The sequence below is a fragment of the Rhinolophus hipposideros genome, assembly GCF_964194185.1.
Source record: "Rhinolophus hipposideros genome assembly, chromosome: 2".
In the NCBI taxonomy this organism is placed as follows: Eukaryota; Metazoa; Chordata; class Mammalia; order Chiroptera; family Rhinolophidae; genus Rhinolophus; species Rhinolophus hipposideros.
Window position 1 is genome coordinate 40,611,553 of NC_138048.1, and position 24,098 is coordinate 40,635,650.

Sequence of the window (24,098 nt, forward strand, 5' to 3'; positions counted from 1 at the left end):
ACTAATTTTTTAAACTATTTTTTGTTGTGTGTGGCCTCTGAAGTCTCTGTTCTATTAGCTTGTTGGTGAACTAGTGATGTGACAGTAATTCCTTTAAACATCTAAATCAAAACAAAACAAAAATCTAGTCTTTGCAAACCGGCTCTGTGTGTGTTAGAGTACACCTTCAACATTCACCAGGCAGCTTACAACTCTGTATTAACCTTCATTTCTCATTTCCTGCTTGTACGGAGTCTGAATGTCAGTGAGAGAAGAGAGCTTAGGGCCTTCTCAGATCTTTTCTGAGAATGTGTCTAGCCCTGAGCATGTGGGTGGGCTTTGAGGTTCCCTAATATACATGGGAGCTTTTCGAGATCTTTAACCTCCAATGTACCTTTTCCTTCAAACTCTTCCTTCTTAGACTTTTTGCTGTGTCTACTGCTTGACCAATCACTTATCACTTCCCCCAAGTAGCTGCCACTATATATTTGTCTTAAGACGCTTTTGACAAATGTCACCTGGGAAGCTGCTCCAGCCCTGAGATAGTTTCAAGGTGGGAGAAACAAGGTAAACCCCTGAGTCAGTTCCTCAGAGAGCCACCAGACAGGTCAAAACGCAAAACTACAGTTCTTAAAGAACATCTGTATTGTCCCCTCTGACATCATCAAGTCACAGGAGAATTGCAGGCTGCTGTCCTTTAGCCACTGCCCAGCTGGGGAGTGGAGGTGGTAGGCAGGTAAGTTAAAATGTCATATCACTCTCTTACTGAAATTTAGCAGCTTCTTTCTTCAATAAGTATTCCCCTGCTCATCAAAAGTTTCTTATTGGATTCTAGAATTATAAAAAATTTAATTCTGACAATTTTAGCTAACTTAAGTTTTGCTTTAATGGAAGGAGTGAGCTCCCTACTCTGCCATTCTTGGTAATGTCACTAAGCATGTTTGTTTGTAGATGGTCTCAGACCATTTTTATGCCATAGTCTCTAATTTTATTCTCCTCAATGGTTAGACATTTTTATTTGCACTGGAGATAACCTATTTCCACATGCCAAAAGTTGGTTCACTTTCAAGGTTACTTTTAGTGACTTTACAGCTTTTCATCAAGCATGGCTTTCGCTGTTTCTGTTTAGATTTGGAGCTCGAAGCACTCCATCACCCTCCACAGCCAGCTGGCCTCACTGTGCCTTCCCCCACCCCAATTCTCTGGGCAGGTTTTCTCGTCCTTCTCCTCCACCTGTCTCTAAAGTTCGTATTTAATACAAAATCGTTACCCACATGTATTTCCTGTTCAGATTTGATAGTTATCTCGACATTCCTACCACAAATACAAACATTTTATCTAATGGCATTGATCACATAAATGCAAATATGTCACACACACACACAAACCAACAAACCAAGTGTTAGGTTCTCACAATGTGGTCAGTTGTGGTCATCATAAGCTTAATGATTTAGAATAAACTGTTCTTTGCTTATTTCCCATCTGAACCACAGGCAAGATTTCAGTTTTTTTGTGTGTTTTTTTAAACTTTTTATTGAGAAACTGGGTTCTCCAGGGATTATCAGCTCCAAGTAGTTGTCCTTCAATCTAGTTGTGGAGGGCACAGCTCAGCTCCAAGTCCAGTTGCCATTTTCAATCTTTAATTACAGGGGGCAGAGTCCACCATCCCATACGGGGAACCAGCAACCTTGTGGTTGAGAGCTCACGCTCTAACCAGCTGAGCCATCAGGCCGCCCCTCCAGAAGCTCAGCGACAGCTCGTTGTCTTCAATCTAGTTGTGGAGAGGCCAGCTCACTGGCCCATGTGAGAATCAAACCCACAACCCTGTTGTTCAAAGCTCACGCTCTAACCAACCGAGCCATCTAGCTGCCCCAAGGTTTCAGTTATTTTGAAATCTACATTTTTATATCTGTTCTAACATTTTAGCAATTTATTGCTTAATCAGTGGTCACCAAATGATTTCAATAAAGAGTAAGAATTTGTTTGCTTTGTTCATGAGATGGTTTTTTAAATCTCTTTTTTTCTCACTGAGAAGGAAAATTATCCCTGTTAATAATTCCATGTTTGCATTGTCAAATAATAGATCTTACCACACATTCAATGAATAGCGTGACAGAGAGAAATATTCTGAACTAGAGTTATGATGGGTTGTATTTCATATTGCTTTCAGATTTGTACCACAGAGAACACAAGAAAGTTTCAAAACAGATATAAACTCTCATTCTTTTAATCATTCCTCTTCACTCTCATACTCCTCCAGTTGTAAAACAACAAAAATACCAGATAGTGATATCTCAACAAACAAAATAAATATGTGAGTAAGAAATCATGATTGGTAATGAACAATAAACCCATTTAACATATAGTTAAGACTAAATATTTGAGAGAATTGTGGCTAAAGAACAGAATGCAAACAATTTAAATCTTCAAAATGTAAAAGTAATATATGACTGAAAATTCAGAAAGTACAAGGAAAGATGGAGAACTCTTTCAGAAATTAGCATCTTATCTGGTAAAGACCATGTTTTTCAATATGAAGGAGAAATGGTCCAAACTCATTGGAATAAACACGTATGCAGATTTGCTTTCTCTACTTGGCAAGTTGTGGTTTTGTTTTTTTAGTTTATTGAATGCCTTATACATCATTATGTTAAACGAGAAAATACTGCTTCTGAAAAGGAGTTCATTTAGACAAGTATATGCTTTATTTTTTAGAGCAGTTTGAGGTTCACTGCAAAATTGAGCAGACAGTAGAGTTCCTATATAACCCCCGCCTCTATATGTGCATATGTGGCTCTTCCCCCATTATCCACATCCCCACCACAGTGGTACAGTTTTTACAATCAATGAACCAACATTGAATATCATTATCACTCAAAGTCCATAGTTTGCATTAATGGTCACTCTTGGTATTGTACATGGTAGAGACATTTTAATTTCAAATTTAGTAATCGCTTCTGTTTCCTTCTCTAGTTTAAAATCAAGTAACAATAAATGTAATATTTTTTATTTAAAGTAACATTTATATGAAAGCATTTTTGTGAAATAATTTCTGTCTTTTCTTCTTTTGGCATATACTCATAAAAAGTGTTCAGCTAATGTTAGTGTTTCTGGGTGAAGGAATTTGAATTAATTATGGTTTTCTCTATTGCTTGAATCTTAGAATAAGCATGTTTCATTTTCACCAAAATAAAATGTTATTTAAAATTTTTAAAAAAAGATAAAAATATATACCTAAAGGGCCATTCATAAATATTCTCACTGTAAACGTTAATGCTGATTTATGACATTTTTCAGAATTGTCTTAGAAAGGTATCTTGAAAAACAGTAGGAGACTTGAAAAACCTCATAGAAAGATATAGCAAACATTTTGATTTGGGAAGATAAGGGCAATAAGTGGGATAAGTAAATTATAATGCTAAGTGAAATAAGTCAGACAGAAAAAGCAGAGAACCACATGATTTCACTGATATGTGGTATATAAACCAAAAACAACAAAGGAACAAGACAAACAAATGAGAAACAAAAACTCATAGACACCGACAATAGTTTATTGGTTACCAGAGGGTAACGGGGCATGGGAGTGGTAGATTAGGGTAAAGGGGATCAAATATATGGTGATGGAAGGAGAACTCACTCTGGGTGGTGAATACACAATGGGATTTATAGATGATGTGATACAGAATTATACACCTGAAATCTATGTAACTTTACTAACAACTTTCACCCCAATAAACTTTAATTAAAAAAAAAAGAATACTTCAATGTTTGTTTAGGCTAAAAATGGGTAAGTATTTATATCAAACATGACCCATACTTAAGGCTGGTTAGACCAATTCCCATGATATACTAGTCTGCTAGGGCAGCAATAACAAAATACCACAGACTGGTTGACTTAAACATGTGGTGTTTGTCCAGAAGGCAGGTTGTTAAGTGTGGAGGGTATATATGTTAATAATCAACAAAAACCTTGCCATGTTATTTTTAAAGAAAATGTCCAGAAATCATTTTATTTATAAAACAAGATAAACAGAAAAAGAGAGCAAGCTCTGCCGCTAAGGAACAAGTTTGAGTCTTAACCACCAGGAATCACATGAACTTTTTATAACTGAAAATATGACTCACAGCCAGGAACTCAGTAATTTATAGGCAATTCAGATAAACCAAATGATAACATTTATGAATTTTTATTAATTTCTTTTACATTGGCTAACGTTTTATAACTTTATTTAATTTTCTCAAGTCATGTTTCCCAAACTTAAAACTGATTAAATCTTTTAAGTGGTTCTACTATGTATTACTTTTCACCTAAAACAGCAATTCTCAGACTTTTTGGTCTGAGTATCCTTTCATACCCTTAAAAATTATTGGGGATCCCAAAGAACTTACCTTGGAAAAACCTAGAAACATACACACAAATACACAGGTACTCATTCCTGAAACTATCAAAATAATACCAGCATATGACACATAGCATCTAGAAAACCCTACTTTGCGTTCATGAGAGAATGTAAGTACAAAAAGCAAATAACATCTTAGTATTATTATGAAAGTAGAAACAACCTTGAGGACCTTTTGTAAGGTCCTTGGACCACATTTTGGCTAGAGCTAAGCTAAAACAAGTTTGAAAGCTCAAAGTTTATTCTTCTCTTATTCTTTTTTGTGTGAAAACGTTAGGGAGGAGGAAAATATAGGAAAAAGAAAAAATGCAATCTGATTTTGTACTTGTTATTCTTCATCTATCAACTGTAGTTAACAAAGCAATTGTGAATAAAAAGTTATTTGCACTTTTTAAAAAGAAACCTGTTTCTTTTGATTATATGTTATTTCCCCCTGGAAAGACTATAGCTGCACCCTTACATATCTTTAAAAATGTGCATGTAAGTCATAAAAGCTTTCACATAAATGGTCAGTTGCTCCCAATCTTTAGTTCAATCCTTGTTAAGAAAAAAAATAGTTTAAGTGGAATTTATCAGAATTTGGTGATTTTAAAACAAGTTCACTAAATAGAATACACACTCCTCAAGGACATAGTTGTATCTTGTGATTCCTATGCTTCTTCATATTGTTCAATAAACATTATTCATAACTGTATTAAGCCACTCAGGGATGGAATGCAGATGAATGAGGGCAAAAGCATCAAATAGCCACAAGTCTTTGCTATTCCAAATATATGAACAAATCCAAGGTCAATGCAAATCCAAGCAGGGCAACTTGAGAGTCTGTCAAATCCACTGTTTCCCTTATGCTCCCACAAATAGCTAATAAGATTACTGATGCAGGTCTGCAGGACATTAAGCAAAGACTAGCATCCTAAAAATCTTGCTCTGCTAAGTGTTCCACTGAGATTTATTCTTCATCTGAGTTGATATAAATCTGTTTGCTCCTAAACCAGGTAAATCAAAGTCAGAATCACAAGAATAAAGAAAGATAAGGCTATCATACCAGAAATTAGGTTACTCATTACTCACTTCCAATCCTCTCTATATTAATGCGGGTTTGTTTACATTCACACGCACAATATAGAGGTCACACATAAAACATGTTTACGTAAGTGTTTAGAGAAAGCTGGCAGCTCAAACAAGCTTAGTCCCACCTGGAAGAGACAATGAAAACTCGTGGGATTTAATGCCTTTTTACATGTTAACTTTGACAGATTGCACACCATATACTTGTCATGCAAATCTGAGATGACACCACAAAATTGCACACATAGAAATGAAAAATCTATAACCTGTGTGCATTGCATAAATGTAGAATCCAATACAAAATTACAAAACATGGAAATTGTACACTGCTTACTTCTAATGTGATGTAAATCATCCAAAGCATTTTCTTTATTTACCATTTTGATATCTGGAATAGGTTTCCTTTTTTTGAATGTATAGGCCATATAAAAGGATTAAAATAAAAACAAAGCAGCAACATAAGCCATCCCTTGTGTCATACTCTTAAAAATGGTGACCGATATACAACTTGTAGGATGCAAATTTCCAGTTCAGTTTGAAATAATTTTTAAACAAATTATCCAAAAATGGAATTGACTTCTCTAAACAGTAGTGTATTCAACAATCAGAAAATGGTCAACACCTCAGGGATGCTGTGGATGCCTGGTCATGGCATTGTACACCAGAGGCTGGACATTAATGAATGCCAACTATAATTTTATGTGTATAATGTGATGGCGCAGTGTGAGGTCGGGGTGGTGGTGGATGGGGGAAGGAGGGTTCACAGTGTGAGGGATATAAAAATAAAATAAAATAAAATAAAACTATAAAAAAAAGAAAGAAAATGGTCAAGGAAAACTATGTTAGTGATGTCAGAGTTATGAAGAAAATAAAGTATTGTAAGGGGGATCTGGATATGGTGAGGGTTTGGGGGTAGGGATCGATAGCAATTTTAAATAGAGTGGTGAGATTAGGTGACATTTGAACAAAGGTTTGAAAGAGGTGAGTAAGTTAGCCATATAAATTTGTGGGAAAGGGCCACCCATCCAAAAATCCAAGAAAAAGAGGACTGGCAGGTCTGAGGAAAGAAAAAATCCCGAGTGTCCAGAGCAGAGTGGGCAATGGGAAGAGTAGTAAGAAATGAAATGAGGTCAGAGAGATAAAGGGAGTGGGAAGCAGATCACATAAAGCCTTGAGGAACTCTGTAAGTTTTTGCACTTTTACTCAGTGTGAAATGGAGAGCCACCGGAGTGTTTGAAGAAGAGGAATGATATAGTCTACCTATGTTTCAACAGGATCACTCAGGCTACTCTGTTAAAAATAGACTGAGTGAGAGAAGGAAAATCAGTTATGAGGCTAATGCAATGAAATTGTCAAGACCTCGTGGTGGCTTGAATATGGGTGGTAGTTGTAGAGGGGTTATGGAGAGGTAAGGATCTGGATGAATTGTGAAGGTAGAGACTAGAAGTGTTGCTGATAGTTTGCATATGGAATGTGTGTGGGGACAGAGCCCCAGAGAGCAGTTTCCAGGCTCTCGGCCTCATGTGAAGAGGTGCTGGCTCGGATAGTAGATGGCCGTCGGCTGTGGCTGGTTGGCCATCAGCTGTAGCCATTGAGCCATTGGCCACTGATATAACTGCCGCGGCTACGGAGGGGAGCCAAGGAGAGTGAAGGAGGAGACTGGAGGAGAGTGAAGGAGGAGACTGGAGGAGAGTGAAAGAGGAGACTGGAGGAGAGTGAAGGAAGAGACTGGAAAAGAGTGAAGGAGGAGACTGGAGGAGAGTGAAGGAGAGTGAAGGAGCGTCAAGGAGAGTGGTCAGTTGGCAGCAAAGCGGACAGCAGGTCGCACGTCGTGTGAACGCAGCCTCCAGTGAGACCATAGTGGAATGACTCCCCTACCTATGGCTCCGTGGGTGTTCCTTTTTGGCCTAGCCACATCCTGCGTTCTTCTGTGGGGAGTGGGAGCAGAGACCCCGCAGGAGACCCCGCACGACAATGTGACACAAAGGATTTAAAGATTATCCCAGGCATTTAGTCTGAGGAACTGGAAAAAAAAATGGATTTGCCATCAACAAAGAGGAGAAAGACAGAGTGAAGTATGTTTGGAAAGATAAGAGAGTTGAGTTTGGGATGTTAAATTTGAGCTGTCTGTTAACCACCCAAAACTGAAAGGTTAGGAAAGGAAGGGGAATCAGCAAGAAAGACTGAGAAGGAGCAAACCCTGAAGTAGAAACAAAGCAAAAGATTTTGTGATCAATTGTGTGAAATCAGAAGATGAGTCAAATAACATAAAAGCTGAGAACAGACTTTTAGATTTACCATCTTGGTGGTCAAAATCAGTGGCCTTACAAGAGCAGCTTCAGTGAAATGGTGAGGATAAAAGCCTAACTTAAGTGCATTTAAGAGAGAACGAATTAGTAATAGAAAAGAGTGAAGAAGGAGCTATACAGTTTATTTCTTAATGTTGCCACCACGTGCAAAAATTAAATTATTGTCTACAAAGAGCTGGTAAAACATGGAGACAAGAAAAAATATTAGAGATAAAATATTACACGTTAAGTGAACAAAAATGAATAAAAACATGCTTAGACGAAAAAGTGACAAAGAATACAACAAAATTATAGCACTCTTAGTGGTGGGATTGGGGTGATTTTTTAAATTCTTTTCTGTACTTTCCCAATGTCTTATTATAAGTATGTTACTTTTGTCATTGAAGGTAGTGTCCTCCCTTTTACTACTATGCAAACTGAGGATGGCGAACCATGTCTCAGATATGACGTTGGGAGGAAATTGGACAGAGGTAATTATGTAGCTGACTGGATTAGATGTCCCTTGAAACCCTTTCTCAATCTCAAGTTCTCTGCTTCAATATTCATTAGTTACCAATTTCATTTTCCTTCCTGAGATCTGCCCTTAAAGGAATAGCTATTTGAAAGAGTGTACAAGCAAAAAATGAAATTCTTTCTTGGTCATTTGGGATGACCCTGAATCATCAGGTTACATGCACATCTCTGTTTTTCAAAACTTAGAATTTTATCATTTAAGGTTGTTAGGATAGTCACTTTGGAAAATAATTTTGTGTCTTAGAAAGCTACTATTTTTTCAAATTCTATTTTATTCCCATAGGTTTTCATAGATAAAAAAAATTTTTATAATGTTAAAAATGATTAATACACACATTCTTAATATTTTATTCCACAGAAAAATGGAGGGCAGGGTCATGTCATCCCATGGCCATTCTCTTAGTACATAGACCATATCTTATAGGTTTGCAAGCCCTCCATAATGCTTTTTTAGCTGCTTAGTCAGTGAACAATTATTATTTGATAAATACATCACAATAGAATGTATACTATAAAAATACACATTTCCAGTTTATCATATCTACAAAAGCTTTAAGCATTAGATATCAGACAGCAATACCTCTGTAGAGATATGAGCTCAGAGGAAACTAACATTCTCATATGTGTTCTCAATCTCTCTCTCTCTCTCTCTCTCTCTCTCTCTCTCTCTCTCTCTCTCTCTCTCTGTCTCTCTCTCTCTCTCTCCCTCTCCCTCTCTCTCTCTTTCTGTCATAAATATGGCAGAAAAATAGAAACCTGGTTTATTAAATAGTATAATTCTTATTGTAATCTTACATCATATTAGTTAAAGGATTGATTAAAAAGAGGAAGTGGGACTCTTACAGATATTAAAATGCAGTATAGGGAAAGGCACATTCAAACACAATTGGAAGGAATGTAAACTGATACAATCTGACATATCAATCAATACTAAAAATGCACAAAACCCTGACATGGCAATTCCACTCAAGGAAATTACTCTATAAATACACTCAAACAAATACAGAGACATGTCCACAGCAAACATTCTATAGGATATTGTTTATAATAGCAAAACAAACAAATAAACAAAACTTAAAACAATCTGTCTGTCACTAGAGTTGTGGTTACTTAGATTATGACACAACCATACAATGAAATTTTATGTAACCATTAAAAAGAATGAGGTAGCTATGCTTATGTTGATAAAAGATAAAAGATCTCCAAGACATACTGTATTATTAGCTTTCTGTAAGTACAGAACAGCATTACAGCATGTTCCCTTTTGTATATTTATATGTAAATAGACATATAAATGTACACATATGTATGAGGGTATACATATATCTGTCATATGCACATAGAAACTTTCTCAAAGAATACATAAAAATTGTTGATAATTGTTCCTTCTGCAGAGTTATTTCTTGAGGAAACTCATTTTTCATTATCTACTCTACTGAACAATTTGAATATTTTATCATGATTATGTGCTTTCTTTGCAATTATGTCAGATCTTCAGAAAACTAGCAGGTAGCAGCTAATATTCTAAAATTTCAATTGTGCAAGGATATGAATGCAAATCCTTCAAAATATGTCTGTCTTCTAAGAATCTTTGAAAATAATTTCAAAATAGGTCTTCCTTTCTAGAACTCTAAGAAAATCAACAGTAACTGTACTGTCTCTTGATTCATTTCTCCTGGTGCTAGATTCCAGTAACTTAAAAAGTATGGAGATCTGTGCCATCAACTTCACTTTGTAACACCTGAGATGTCTTCACCTTCTTTAGAGTATCATAGAGTGGGTTTTTCTTCTCCGTGTAGCTGGCATAGGGCTGCATTTCATCCTAAGAAAGACCTCAAAGTCAAAATCAATTAAAAAAATCCCAAAACCATTACAGAAACTACCTATGTTTTTCTAACAGGTGCCCACAGCTTTAGTATCTACCAATGGTGTTTATATTTGTGTCTCTGGGCTTACATGAACAAGGAGCAAGATTTTTTTCTAAAACTTTATCAAAAAATATTTATTGATTTCTTAAGTCTCAATGTTAGATTGATAAAGATTGGGTGAAAGTAGGAAGGGAGAAGAATGAAGTGATATGAGAAGTATTTCAGAGGAGAAGATCAAAGACTTAGTAAGCTATAAGAGATGAAGGAGTAGGATAGGTTTTAAACTTGCGTAAGAGGGACAGGATGATGGTATTAAAAAAGGGAAGTCAAAAAGTAGAGATGATTTCATAAGGGAGGAAACACCAATTCAGTTTCACCTAAGATTACATTCTAAATGAGGCAAATATTATGTATTTTGTAAGATGCAGTTCATGAAATGAAAATATGGATTTGGGGTGGTGTATAAATACTACTTGATAGATAAATAACAAAATAAGTACACTTAACTATTAGCATTGTAAAATCAGAATTTTTACTTTTCAACTAAAACACTAATATTGAGACATATTACAAATTATGTGGCTAGATTTTCAGACTATATGGCTTAAAAGTTTGCAAATATTCTTTGGAATCTTATCTTACCTCTTCAACCGGAGTACCTTCTATTTTTTTCAACTTACATTTTCTGTAAAAATATAAATAAGCTAGAGTAAATGCAGGAAACATCATTATTTAGATTGAAAATTAAAAAACAGAACACTATACTATTGACTTACTATATACTATGTACTTATAATTCATATACTATATACTTATACTTCATATACTATATACTTATAATTCATATACTATATATTATGAATTCTCATTCATTTTGATAGAAGCCATATTAAATCAGAAAAAAGCTACTAGAAATGATGAAGAATGCTATTTGTTGTTAATAACACCCAAACAAGATAATTCTGGATTTTGGAAAAGAAAATGAAATTATGCTACAGGAGCTTGATGTAATAGAATTTATGTGACACCTCCTCTTTAGGTCATGAAATGAAGTATGCTAATTCTTTTCCCAAATAGTAATTAGCATGTACTGTCTCTCCCCAAATCCTGCCCTAAATGGTCTAATTTACTATGCTTGCATGCCTAGGTAAACTAGCAAAATCCCTCTCATCTTTAGTGTAGTACGAGTCCAACACCTTCAGGATATGAGAGAAATTATGTTAACACCTTAATTTTACCCATTCAAATCCTTACTTCTGGCCCCTTTCTAGCCCATACATCTAAAGAAGCAAAAAACATCAGTCTGTACCTGCAGCCACTGATTTTCAAAAGCCAAATGGATCCCACGATGGCCAACATAATAAGGATAATAAAAATAAAGAGAATGACACGTGGAATGCTTATGTCATATGATTTTGTGGCGCCTGCATGTATAGACACAAAAATATATGGTTTAATATTATTCAGCACTAAAAAGAAATGAACTGTCAAGCCATTGAAAGGACACAGTGGAACCTGAAATGCATATTACTAAGTGCAAGAAGCCAATCTGGAAAGGCTACATACTATATGATTCCAAGTATATTTGCAAAAGGCAAAACTATGGAGACAGTAAAAAGATGAGGAATTGCTAGAGGTCGGGGTGAAGAGAAAAATGAATAGGTGGAGCACAGAGGCTTTTTAGGGCAGTGAAACAGCTCTGTATGGTACTATATTGGTGAATACGTGTCATTCATACATTTGTTAAAATTCATAGAAAGACTATACAACTAGAGTAAACCTTGATGTAAATGATGGATTTCAGCTGATAATGCTCTGTTAATGTAGGTTCATCTATTATAATAAATGTACCATTGTGGATTGGGGGGTGTAGACAGAAGGTAGACTGCATGTGTTGGAGCAGGGGGTGTTATAGGAACTCGTAATACTTTCCGCTCAATTTTGCTGTGGACCTAAAACTGCTCTAAAAAATAATGAAGTCGATTTAAAAAATTAAAAAATAAAATAAAAATAAAATACATGTACATATACATAGTTCAAGGAAGTTGAACAGTATGAGAAATTCCGTTCTGTGATTTTATTTTAAACACTTCTGACCCATTAATCATTCAAGTAAGTGTTATAATAAAATAGATTTATCAATTAAGACTCCAGGGTTTCTAGCATGACATCATCTTATGTCAGGATTTTGTTGCCTCAAGGATTCATGAATGGTGAGTTCTTGTAGGAGAGATGTGAAATTTTGATATCTCTGTTATAATAATAGTAGTGTTTTTCATCTCCGTTATTCAGAAATAAATAGGAAATTGTAAGGGAGGTAGTAGGAAAAATAACCCTAATTTTGAAGCCACCTTTCTACTAGGGTATTGAAACTAAAATGAATGCATGGCAGCAACTTTAAAGTATTTATTAACTGTTGACAGCAATACAGAGCTCAGTCTGACAAAAGGCCAAGTCAACAAAGGAACTGCCTGACAGTGGTTTTAAGACCATGCTCCTGGTGTTTGGTGAATGTGGCTGGGGCAGCGGAGGGAGGTGAAGTGGAGGCTGAGCAGGCTGGCATCCAGTCCCACCACTTTTCTTCAACAGTTTACCTTGAAACATTGGATTTCTCCGTATTTCATTTGGAAAATAAACACTTGATTTTACACTTTAAAATAACATTGTTCCAAAACCCTCTCTTTCAAACCAATGCACTCTCTTTCATTGGAAGTGTAGCAGCAGAGGCTGAGATCCACCCTGCAGGGAAGACAGAGATCCCTGCAGTGGGTGGAAGCGGTCTAGCCAGTCCCTTCAATTCTATAAATACTATACACTATAAATATGACATCATATCATACTAGGGTGGTCGGATTTCATACCTAACCAGGGCTCAATTACTTTTCCGGGTAAATACTGCTAAACTCTTCAAAAACAAAAACAGACAGCACGTCAAGAATGGATATTGAAAAATAGCAGTTAAAACACATGGGTTTGTCTCTTCTCCCTTCTTAAAACATACTAAATTATCAGTAAAAAATTTTTTTTAAGTGTACACTTGTAAAGACAAAGAGAACATGGATGAAGTCAAGAGCAGATGAAAGATTTTAACTTGTTTTCAGGTGAAAAAGGAACAGAAGAATGGCAAATAATTTGGAGTAAAATAAATAGAAAACCTTAGTGCCCACAGAACTCCAGGAGCACTCCAGAGTAGCAAGAACTAAACATAGAGAAAGGGTATGTAGGGGGTAAAGTGTGGGCTAAAAGTTGGAGGCTTCTTTGAGAGTTTGTATTGAGAACAGGTAGATGCCAAGTTTCCTCCCACCCTAAGCAGCCAGGTCACTACTATTTCCCAAATCAGCAGAAAACAGAAGTTTGACCCAAAGAAGGTGAACTGGAGAGACTCCAGAGTCAAGAATCTAGACATAATGAAGGATGTAGATGAAGTGCCAGACTGAAGGGAGGTATTAAAGGAAAGTCAGACTTCTAAATAGTCACACACACACACACACACACACACACACACACACACACACACACACACACCGCACCCCTCGTCTTCCCTGCTCCCAGAACACTGATAAGTCAGGCTTAGCCCTCTAAGACAAGAGACTGGAGAGTTATTTTCTGCAGAACCTAAATAGCCTCAAAGAAAAGATCTTCAGATAACTAAGGAAGCTCCAATTTTTTAAAATGTCTTTAATTTTATTCAATTTATTAGGGTGACATTGGTTAATAACATTACTTAAGTTTCAAGTTTCAATTCTATAATACATTGTGTGTTCACCACCCAAAGTCAAGTCTCCTACTGTCACCACATATATATTTGACCTCCTTTTCCCTCTTCTACCTCCCCCCACCTCTCTTCCCAATTGTTTTTAAATTCACTTACCACCTTTTAAATTTTTACCACTCTATTGAAATTATTTGACAAGCCCACCCACCCACAGATAACACAGCTTTGAATCAGTTCACTTTTGAATGCTGACTTTGAAATGTATGGATAGTGAAGGACTAGAAAGAGTCAAGGAAAGCCTCATATGTGAAAGAAAGAGATTAAAACTAGCAAATATCTTGAAGGCAGAAAGAACACAGATTAAATAGACATGGAATTAAGCAGAGGATCAAGAAAAAGAGGACATCCAAGACCAACAGGTCTAGTGACCAACCAGGCTAGATTAGAATAAGAAATGTTAAAACTCGGGAAAGGATATCTTCAAGATAAAAAATAAGACTGATGGATTACCTAATAAATCTGACCATGTGGAAAATAACATTAATAGGAGTTTTCTAATTTTGTCAGTGAACTTAGTGACAATTAACAATAGGTACACATATTATTAAGCCAACCAAAGAGTAAAGCAATCATGAAAAGAAAAAGTTATTCAAAAAAGAAATTATGAGTTTATTTCTTGATTTAGCACTTTCCAAAATTATATATTCAAAGTAATGTAAACTACGGCTATTCAATTTAACCAAAATTGCTATATGTTATTAAAATAAAAGATGTGGGGAGAGAGGAAGTTAAAGTTTAAATCCTCATTTATTATAAGAGAAAGTGGGGCATGTAATGTTTAAATCTGATATGTTAAGAAATATCAATATGAGCACGCTATTTATAAAAATGAAGTTAATTTGCAGTAAAAAACTCCTAGAGATTTGAATGTACTTGCTTCTAGAGAGTTCAGTAAGGATGGAGAGGTGGAAAGGCGGGAGAAGGGCTGATCTTTTTCTTCATTAAGCCTTGTAGAACAATCTGACTTATGTATACGATGATTAAAATAATATTTAAATTTTTAATAACAAGAAACGGGAGTAAGATGGGAGGGGGGTGAAGAAACTGAACATTAATGAACAACCATACCGTGTTTCCCTGAAAATAAGGCCTAGTCAGACAATCAGCTTAAATGCGTCTTTTGGAGCAAAAATTAATATAAGACCCGGTCTTATTTTACTATAATATAAGATCAGGTCTTTAATATAACATAATATAATATAATATAATTAATATAATTAATATAATATAATACCAGGTTTTCTATTAATTTTTGCTCCAAAAGACACATCCGGCTAGGTCTTATTTTTGGGGAAACACAGTAGATGCTATTTTAATATATTTAAGAAAATCTAGAAGTAACCTGGAAGATAAAATTGTACCAGACTGAAAATTTGTGAAGAAAACTTATGGGTAACTTTATACTTCTAATAAAAGTATAAGTTTTTGTTTAAAATTACACTTTGTCCTTCTAAAACCATAAGTTAATTTAAAAGTACACTACTCAAGTCAATTTATTACTAGGTAGAACAGAACATTAAATTCTTTTTTATTTTAATTATTAAAGAATAAACCTCATTCTAAAATAGAGCTTCTTACAACAAATTTCTGTATTATTCTTCTACCTTTAATTTGGTGTAGGGCAGGGGTGTCCAAACTGCGGCCCGCGGGCCAACTGCGGCCCATGATCCATTGTTAATTGGCCCGCAGCAAATTCCAAAAATATATTTAGTTTACTTAAATAAACCAGGTGAGGCAATACGTACTTCACCTCGAGTAAGTGGGCCAGCTGTTTGTGTATTTTACCACATATGGCCCTTGGTGAAAAACGTTGAAAAAAATTTGGACACTCCTGGTGTAGGGGATCAAACAGAGGATGGAGAGAACATCCTTGAATGAAATTCTCTGCACAATCCTTTTTCCTTCCTACTATAACTCCTCTGAAAGAACGGAAAGAGCAAACACAAAACTAGAATTACTCACCTTGACTCAGCTCTATGGTCAGATTCCTGATGCCAGTCGGATGGGAGACAGAGCAGGACACAGTAGACACATTGCTATCTGCCCAGTGGCATGTACTCCAGACAGTCACTGTGCCATTGACCCAATTTTCTTGCTTAGGGACACAATCGCCCTCTGGGATCCAGGAGATCCTGGCAGCTGGCTTGCCTGCAACTGCCTTGCACACCGCTGTTCCATTGTTGCTTTGAAACAGAGTCACCTCAGGGGCCACTGCAGAGGTGTAGGGGAAAACTCTTCAGTCTTCACACATGAGGTATGGAATTTAGAGAGACATTTCTTTCAGTCCCAATATGATTATCTGAAATACCACAATATGTGATGTTCCTTACCTAACACTTGGAGGTTATATCCACGATGGAAATTCCCATCAGGTGTTGCCTTTAGACACCTGTAATATCCATCGTGAGTGATGGCCACTGGATCAATCAGAAGGCTAGAATTCTGGTCAGGTCTGACGGCCCAGGTTATTCTCTTGTCAGTACAGTTTACTTCCTTCGTCACGTTGTTATCACTCCTGTAGGCTTTGGTACAGACAGGCTTGTCTCTCAGGTTTATTTCCCATGTGACCAACACACTTGTCGGGATTGGATGGCAAGAGAGCACAACCTTTGTATCCACCCGTACAGGCTTGGAACTGTTAACTGGACACACACACACACACACACACACACACACACACACACACACACACCGATGAAAAAAGCTTGCTAAATAACTTTATGTGTTATACTTTCCACAACATATTACATAAGTTGAACTAGAACATTACTTTGCCGGTAGTTTTATTCCAAAAACGTTAGACTTACATTAAAATTATTAAACACTTACAAAATGTATACAAAATATTAAACCAAATCCAAGATTAACCCATTTTCTCCTATATTATGTATTATTAGGTAAATAACATGTATTATATGTATGAAAAATTTTTTAAATATTTTGAAATTAATTCAGGAATTTTGATATTTATGAAACAAATAAGAAAACACAATTCTCAAGAGACAAAGACAACAAATGTTTCGGTCAGAGACTATTAGACTTATTTTAGAACTCATACCTCTCAGGGTAGAAAATAGAATAATTAGTAATGTGGTTGTGTCCTCCTAAACTTTGGTGAAAGAGAGAATAAATCAGAAATATCAGAACTAAATGCCTATCCCTAAGGTTGGCACTTAAGACAAACAAAATATGGAAAGTAAGTGGTGTTCAAAATAACTAATATGGCCTTCAGGTTGAGCAAGATAGAAAATGTTTAAGTTTATGTTTTTATTTGGAGTATCAGAAAATCAGCAAAATCAACAGGCCTTCCTTCCTTCTCTTTCCTTCCTCCCTTCCTTCCTTCTTTCCTTCCTTCCTGTTCAGTCACACACTCCCAAAGAATTCAACTGTGAACTTTTCTCACAGGTTTTATTTCCATACATTCAATCTAATTATGAGGATTAAATATAGAAGTTAAGTTCCTTTGCCCATCTTTTAAAGTAAAAAGTAAGCCCTGCAACCTACAAGTGTTTTCCAACATGAAAGCTTACGCTTTTCCATAAACTGACACACTATGTCTACGACTGGCAGAGGTTTGCTGAGAGGTGATTAGGTATAACTGTTACAACTCACTTGTAACAGGGCGTCAGTGATTTCTTCACTTCAACATGAGCAGAACCAGCTATAGCGGGGCAAAAATTTTATGTGAATGAAGCTTGTTTGTGCTAAACTTTGCATTTCATATCTTTTCTCTCTTCTTTAGGTGTCACCTGCCTCTTCTGTGATTTACTCAAGCCTTTGAATTTCACAGCTAAATAGATCACGTAACTAGTTGAAGGAAGACGATTTTAAAGCAGATCTGAGAGGCAGTTAAATCCACGCTCTTCCCAGCACTCCAAGTGGCATCCTCTTAAAGAGGGAACCTCCAACTTGGCAAAGGCTTAGAAGCAAGCAAGATCACAACTTGTCGGAGAACTAGAGTTGGATGTGGGTAAGCATATATGTGCACAAGGGAAAGGTGTGAAGATAAAACTAGAAATAAAAGAGTGGTGAGGGAGCAAGTTGTGAAGGCTCTTCTGTGTTCTCAGGAGTCCAAACTTTAGCTAGTAAACACTGTAAGGCATTAATGTTTTTGCCTAGTATTTATCTTCAAGATCTAATTTGACTTTTTTTAAAGAAAATACTAGCGAATCAAATAAACATTTGCATTTTACCAGGGCCACAGTTACTGTTAAAAGAAGTAAAGAAGTAACTCCAATGGTGAAGATTCCAAGTATGGTGGATATTCTATGTTCTTTCACCTTCCTCCATTTTATGATTTTCAGTCAATCACTCTTCTCTTTTAATGATAGTTCTTATGATATTGCCATTATTTCATCCTTTCCTTACATTCCTTTTACTTTTTTTATACCTATAAGGATAATAGGCCTCTAAAAAAAAGAAAAGTTTATTACCTTCTGCAAGACGTTTTGAATCGTTCTGCTTTCCATCCATAGACAAAGCTAGAGAAATATTCAGAGAAAAGTAAATGAAATCAATTTTAGGTACTTAAATGGAGTAGAAGCTGCTATTCCTCCATAAAAACTTATGTTCAATATGATAGAAAATCAGTTACCCATAACTAACTAACATTAAAAGCCTTGCAAAACGTGAATTAGAATTATTCCATCATTAAATGGAAAAACATATTAACATTTGAAAATTACATTCATAAGCTATTAATCAATGATTGACCATTTATGAGATACCTTGTTTTGTACTTGATAACTATTTTGCACAGGTAACCCTGCCTCCTCCCCTTCCCTAGCCACAATGGATTGGTCCATCATGGGCACCTCACACGAACTGGACTAATTATAGTCCTTTCTTCAGATGCCAACCCCTGATTAAAGTTGTTTGGTCCAGTGGTGGGTACCTCACACAGCTGGACAAATCAGAATACTTTCTTGAGAATTTTGGAACCAGAACTGAGAAAAATAGTTCGTCCCTCTCCTTTCCCCATTTTTCCTACTATGGTGGTTAATTTTATGCATCAACTTGGCTAGGCCACAGTTCCCAGATATTGAGTCAAACATTATTCTAGATGTTTCTGTGAAGATATTTTTAGATGAGATTAACATTTAAATCAGTAGACTTTGAGTAAAGCAAATTACCCTCCATAATTGGCCATATCCAATTAGTCAAAGGCCTTAATAGTAAAAGACTGACGACCCCCCACCGCCCCCGGAAAAGGAATTCTGCTAGCAGACTGCATCCAGACTCCATCTGCCATTCTTCTCTGGATCTTCAGGCTGCTGGCCCACCCTACAGATTTTGGACTTCCGAGCCTCCACAATCACATAAGCCAATTTCTTAAAATAAATCTACACACACACACAAACACACACACACATTGTTGTTCTGTTTCTCCGAGGAACCCTGATTAATACATCTACCTTGGGAAGGATGAAGCAGAAACAGAGACAGCAAGAGAGAGAGAGCAAGAAAGAGAGAGAGAGAGAGAGAGAGAGAGAGAGAGAGAGAGAAAACAACAGTCTTCACCTAGCTAAAATTTCCAATTCCATAGTTCCTGAGACCCCCATGTATTCTTACCCTTGGGTTCTACAGAGTTACTAACAAAGTACTCCTAATCTACTTGGTTTCTGGAAATTTTCTGTTTTATAGTATTGTCCTTTAAAAACAACCAGGATTTTAAAATATTTCTTATGATTTAAGGGCCTAAAAAGTTCTTCCTCTGGGTTTATAAGACCACCATTCAGTAAGCATTTATGAGCCCCTCACTGATAAAAATATACTTTTTGCACCCCTTTCTAATTTTGCACCCAATTCTACCACATTAAAAAAATAAACAAAGAAATTCAGTAAAGACCTTAGAAATGAGCAGCAAACAGGCCTCTGAAATAATCTGGCTTTTCTAGGCAGCTGTTATTGGCTTGGACTGGAAAGAAGGCAAAGAATGAGATTCTAACTATTACATTTAGCTCATAGTAGGCTCAAGAATCTATTCCAGAAACAGATAGGAAGTCAGAGCTGACCTCAGAGGGCTTACCAGGTGAAGCTATGACTTAGTCTAGATTCTAAGGATCTAAAAATCATAGTACGCAATATAGCTTAGCCTTCCCAGACCTCTCCCATCCTAACACGTCTGGTTTCCAAGGGTTCTGGGGTCTGTCAGTTTCTTCCATTGTCAAATTCACCACCGAGACTGAGTATTTGTAGTGGAACAAAATTTAGGATATGGATGCTTCATGATGGTATTGTTGGAGTTTCCATTTGGAAGCATCAAGAGGAAAATTGAAAGGTTTTTTTCTTTTTTTTTTTTTTTTTAGGAATAAGGGCTATAAGTAAGGTGCGGTAAGGCTACTGGAAGAGAAAAATCAGGATCTGCAAACATTTTCCATGAATGGCCAAAAAGTAAACAATTGGTCTATGTTGCAAGTATTTAACTCTGCCATTGCATCAAGAAAGCAACCATGGGAAAACAGACAATTAAGTTCACGAACTCATTCTAGAAAAGGTGCTACATACCTCATTGCTGAATATCACTACAGTCACCTTCCAAGTACTAACCTTGGGAAACTATGAACTGAGGCCCATGCCTTGTCCACCCTTCAAAGCAATTTTGGAACGCTTTTTTTGGAGTGGCTATCAGAGCTGTCATCGTATTACATTTGATGTCCTCAATATCATCAAAATGTTTTCCTTTCAATATTGCCTTTATCTTTGGGTAAAGAAAGAAGTCACTGGGGGCCAGATCAGAGGAATAGAGAGGATCTTCCAATACAGTTACTTGTTTACTGGCCAAAAACTCCTTCACAGACAGTACTGTGTGAGCTGGTGCATTGTCGTGAGGCAAGAGCCATGAATTATTGGTGAAAAGTTCAGGTCATCCAACTTTTTCACCCAGCATTTTCAGCACTTCCAAATAGTAAACTTGGTTAACTGTTTGTCCAGTTGGTACAAATTCATAATGAAATATCCCTCTGATATCCACAAAGGTTAGCAGCATCGTTGCAATAAGTCCATGAACTTACTTGTCTGACCTCATATATAATATTTAAACAAATGGGTGTGGCCTTGTTCAAATAACATTTCATTTACAAAAATATGCAGCTGGCTATTTTGTCCATGGGCCATAGTTTGCTGATTTTGACTTAAAGTTTTATTTGTTTTAATTTCTTGCATTTACCACAATTAAAAACATTGAACATCCATAGACATCATCAAAATAGAGGAGTGAGGTGAGACTCTGTAAAGCTCCCCTGGAATTTACAACTAATCGAACAACAATAACTCCACAAAGGACTCCCTGCACAGCACACAGGCAAGACAAAGAGGCCCACTACTGAATTCACCTAAAGACGGGAGAATCGCGTGAGTGGGGGAGGAGGGAAGGGAGAAGTGCAGAGACGGAGCAGGGTGGGCGTAGGACACAGACCTAGCTCAGTGTTCCAAGCTCGCTGCATCCTGGAACTACCGCAGCTGCAGGAGAAGGAATAACTTGGACTGCTAGGGCTCCGCTTACGGCCCACAGGGCTGAGGGGGCAGCATATAACATGGCTGAACCCAACGCTCACGGCACAGACCTCGGAGAAAAGACTGAGGGAAGAAGGCTGAAAACGGTGGTTTAAGCTTTTACTGCCGAGCAGAGAATGGAAGCCTTAGGAACTGAGACTAGCTGCCCCCTCCCTACCCTCCCAGAGCTCTTCCCGCCCCCACCTGCCCAGTGCTACAAACAAAACAGTAGCAGTGTCAGATCAAAAGAATAGAATATTTGCTGTTCTGAGAACTGTGGACCGCAGACACAGATTCTCAGCCCAACTAGTTCCGGCAAAAGTGAGGGAGCTATGGAAGCGAGACCGGCTGTGGTGGTAGTCGCGGCCATCGCTCTGGGCCACCTCTCACAACTCAACCCGCCCCTGGCCCCACCTATCTGGGCAGATCCCTGCAGGAGTAAACAGAACTGCTGAAACATACTGGCCCTGAATCTGGTGCAGAAAGAGCTTTGGAACTTCAAAAGCTATCCGCATCCCCACAGGGATGTGGCGCCCTATGACCAAGAACTATTAACAGAGTAGAACCCTGTCTCCCAGGGAATTCCCCCATTGTGAGAGCGGGAATTGTGCAGAGAAAACAGCACTACTGTGTGACAAAGGAAAAAAAAGGCTGCAGTCGGAGAGAAAATAAAACATTCTACCGACAAGTACTGGAAAACAAAAGAAAGACCTCTTCCTATCAACCTGTTGTAGAAACCACTCCTGTAGATGTCTAGGAAGAGAAATAATAAATCAGTAATTGCCATGAATAACCAAGGGGACAAGACACCTCAGAAAGAAAGTGAAAAGTCTCCAGACAAGGAACTTAAAGATATGGAAATATGTGACTTAAATGACAGAAAATTCAAGATTGCAGTTCTGAAAAAACTCAACGAGATGCAAGAAAACACAGAAAGGCAATTTAATGAACTCAGAAACGCAATCAAAGAACAACATGAGCATTTTACGAAAGATATTGAAATTTTAAAAAAGAACCAAATGGAATTTCTGGAGATTAAGAACTCAATAGAAGAAATTAAGAATGAAATAACCAGCTTAGGTAGTAGAGTTGACCAGATGGAGGAAAGAATCAGTGACATCGAACATAGAAACCTGGAAATTACACAGATGGAAGAAGAAAGAGGCTTGAGACTTAAAAGAAATGAAAGAACTCTACAAGAACTTTCTGACTCTATCAGAAAGAGCAATATAAGAATGATGAGCATACCAGAAGAAGAAGAAAGAAAGAAAGGAACAGAGAATATATTCAAACAAATTGTTGATGAGAACTTCCCAAACTTGTGAACAGAACTGGATCCTCGAATCCAAGAAGCAAAAAGAACACCTAATTACCTCAATCCCAACAGGCCTTCTCCAAGGCACATTGTATTGAAGCTGTCTAAAATCAAGGACAAAGAAAGAATCCTCAAGCAGTCAAGGGAAAGAAAACAGTAACCTACAAAGGAAAGCCCATTAGATTATCATCAGATTTTTCAGCAGAAACTCTACAAGTCAGGAGGGAGTGGAAACAAACATTCAACCTATTGAAAGAGAGAAATTATGAGCCAAGAATAATATATCCAGCAAAGATATCCTTTAGATATGAAGGAGCAATAGAGACCTTTCCAGACATACAGAAATTGAGGGAATTTTCTCATACACAACCTGCACTACAAGAAATACTAAAGAAGGCTATTCGTCCACCATCAACAGGAACAATTTGTGGCTACATAAAAAGGGGGAGAGTAAAGGCCTGAACCGGAATATGGGAATGGAGAAAGTAAGTGTGCTGAAGAAAATGGAATACTCTAAATATCAAACTTTCTTTTACATAAACTTAAGGATAACAACTCAAAAAAAATCCAGAACAGAAATATATACTGTAACAAAAGAAGAAACAGAGGGAAACATCACAGAATACCACCACACAGAAACAATAGACAACAACAAACAGGCAAAGAAACAATGGAGACATAGCCTTACCAGAAAACTAAAGATAGAATGACAGGAAATCCTCACGTATCAATAATCACCCTAAATGTAAATGGACTGAACTCACCAATAAAAAGGCACAGAGGAGCAGACTGGATCAAAAAACTAAACCCAACCATATACTGTCTCCAAGAGACATATCTCAGCTACAAGGACAAGCATAGACTCAAAGTGAAAGGGTGGAAATTGACACTCCAAGCAAATGCTACCCAGAGAAAATCAGGTGTAGCCATAATGATATCAGATGAAACAGACTTCAGGGTGAAAAGATAATAAGAGACAAAGATGGACATTTCATAATGGTAAAGGGAACTATACTACAAGAAGACATAACAGTCATCAATATTTATGCCCCCAATCAGGGAGCACCGAAATATACCAAGCAACTACTAACAGAACTAAAGGGAGAAATTGACCAAAACACAATTATACTAGAGGATTTAAATACATCATTGACAACTATGGATAGATCATTCAAACAGAAAATAAATAACGAAATAGCAGACCTAAATTGACACATTAGATGAAATGGACAAAATCAACATATATAAAGCATTTTATCCTAAAACATCAGACTATACTTTCTTTTCCAGTGTACATGGAACATTCTCAAGAATAGACCATATATTAGTACATAAAATCAGCCTCAGCAAATTTAAGAAGATTGAAATCATACCAAG

At 36.8% G+C, this 24,098-nt stretch overlaps 1 protein-coding gene and 1 long non-coding RNA gene across 2 annotated transcripts in view; one reads left to right on the forward strand and one right to left on the reverse strand.

Annotated features, from left to right (window-relative positions):
- The window catches only part of LOC308507469, a 48,428-nt gene extending 25,771 nt beyond the window's left edge, over positions 1–22,657 (forward strand). Inside the window, exons 2-4 of the long non-coding RNA XR_013994885.1 lie at positions 8,143–8,226; positions 17,655–17,882; positions 20,221–22,657. This is a non-coding gene — a long non-coding RNA (uncharacterized lncRNA). The remainder of the gene's footprint in view (positions 1–8,142; positions 8,227–17,654; positions 17,883–20,220) is intronic.
- The window catches only part of CD200R1 (CD200 receptor 1), a 41,950-nt gene continuing 25,714 nt past the window's right edge, over positions 7,863–24,098 (reverse strand). Inside the window, exons 3-8 of the mRNA XM_081072438.1 lie at positions 18,346–18,393; positions 16,243–16,554; positions 15,875–16,123; positions 11,447–11,561; positions 10,780–10,822; positions 7,863–10,091 (exon numbers count right to left, since the gene is read on the reverse strand). Coding sequence (XP_080928564.1) covers positions 9,966–10,091; positions 10,780–10,822; positions 11,447–11,561; positions 15,875–16,123; positions 16,243–16,554; positions 18,346–18,393 — 893 coding nt within the window. The 3' untranslated portion in view covers positions 7,863–9,965. The remainder of the gene's footprint in view (positions 10,092–10,779; positions 10,823–11,446; positions 11,562–15,874; positions 16,124–16,242; positions 16,555–18,345; positions 18,394–24,098) is intronic.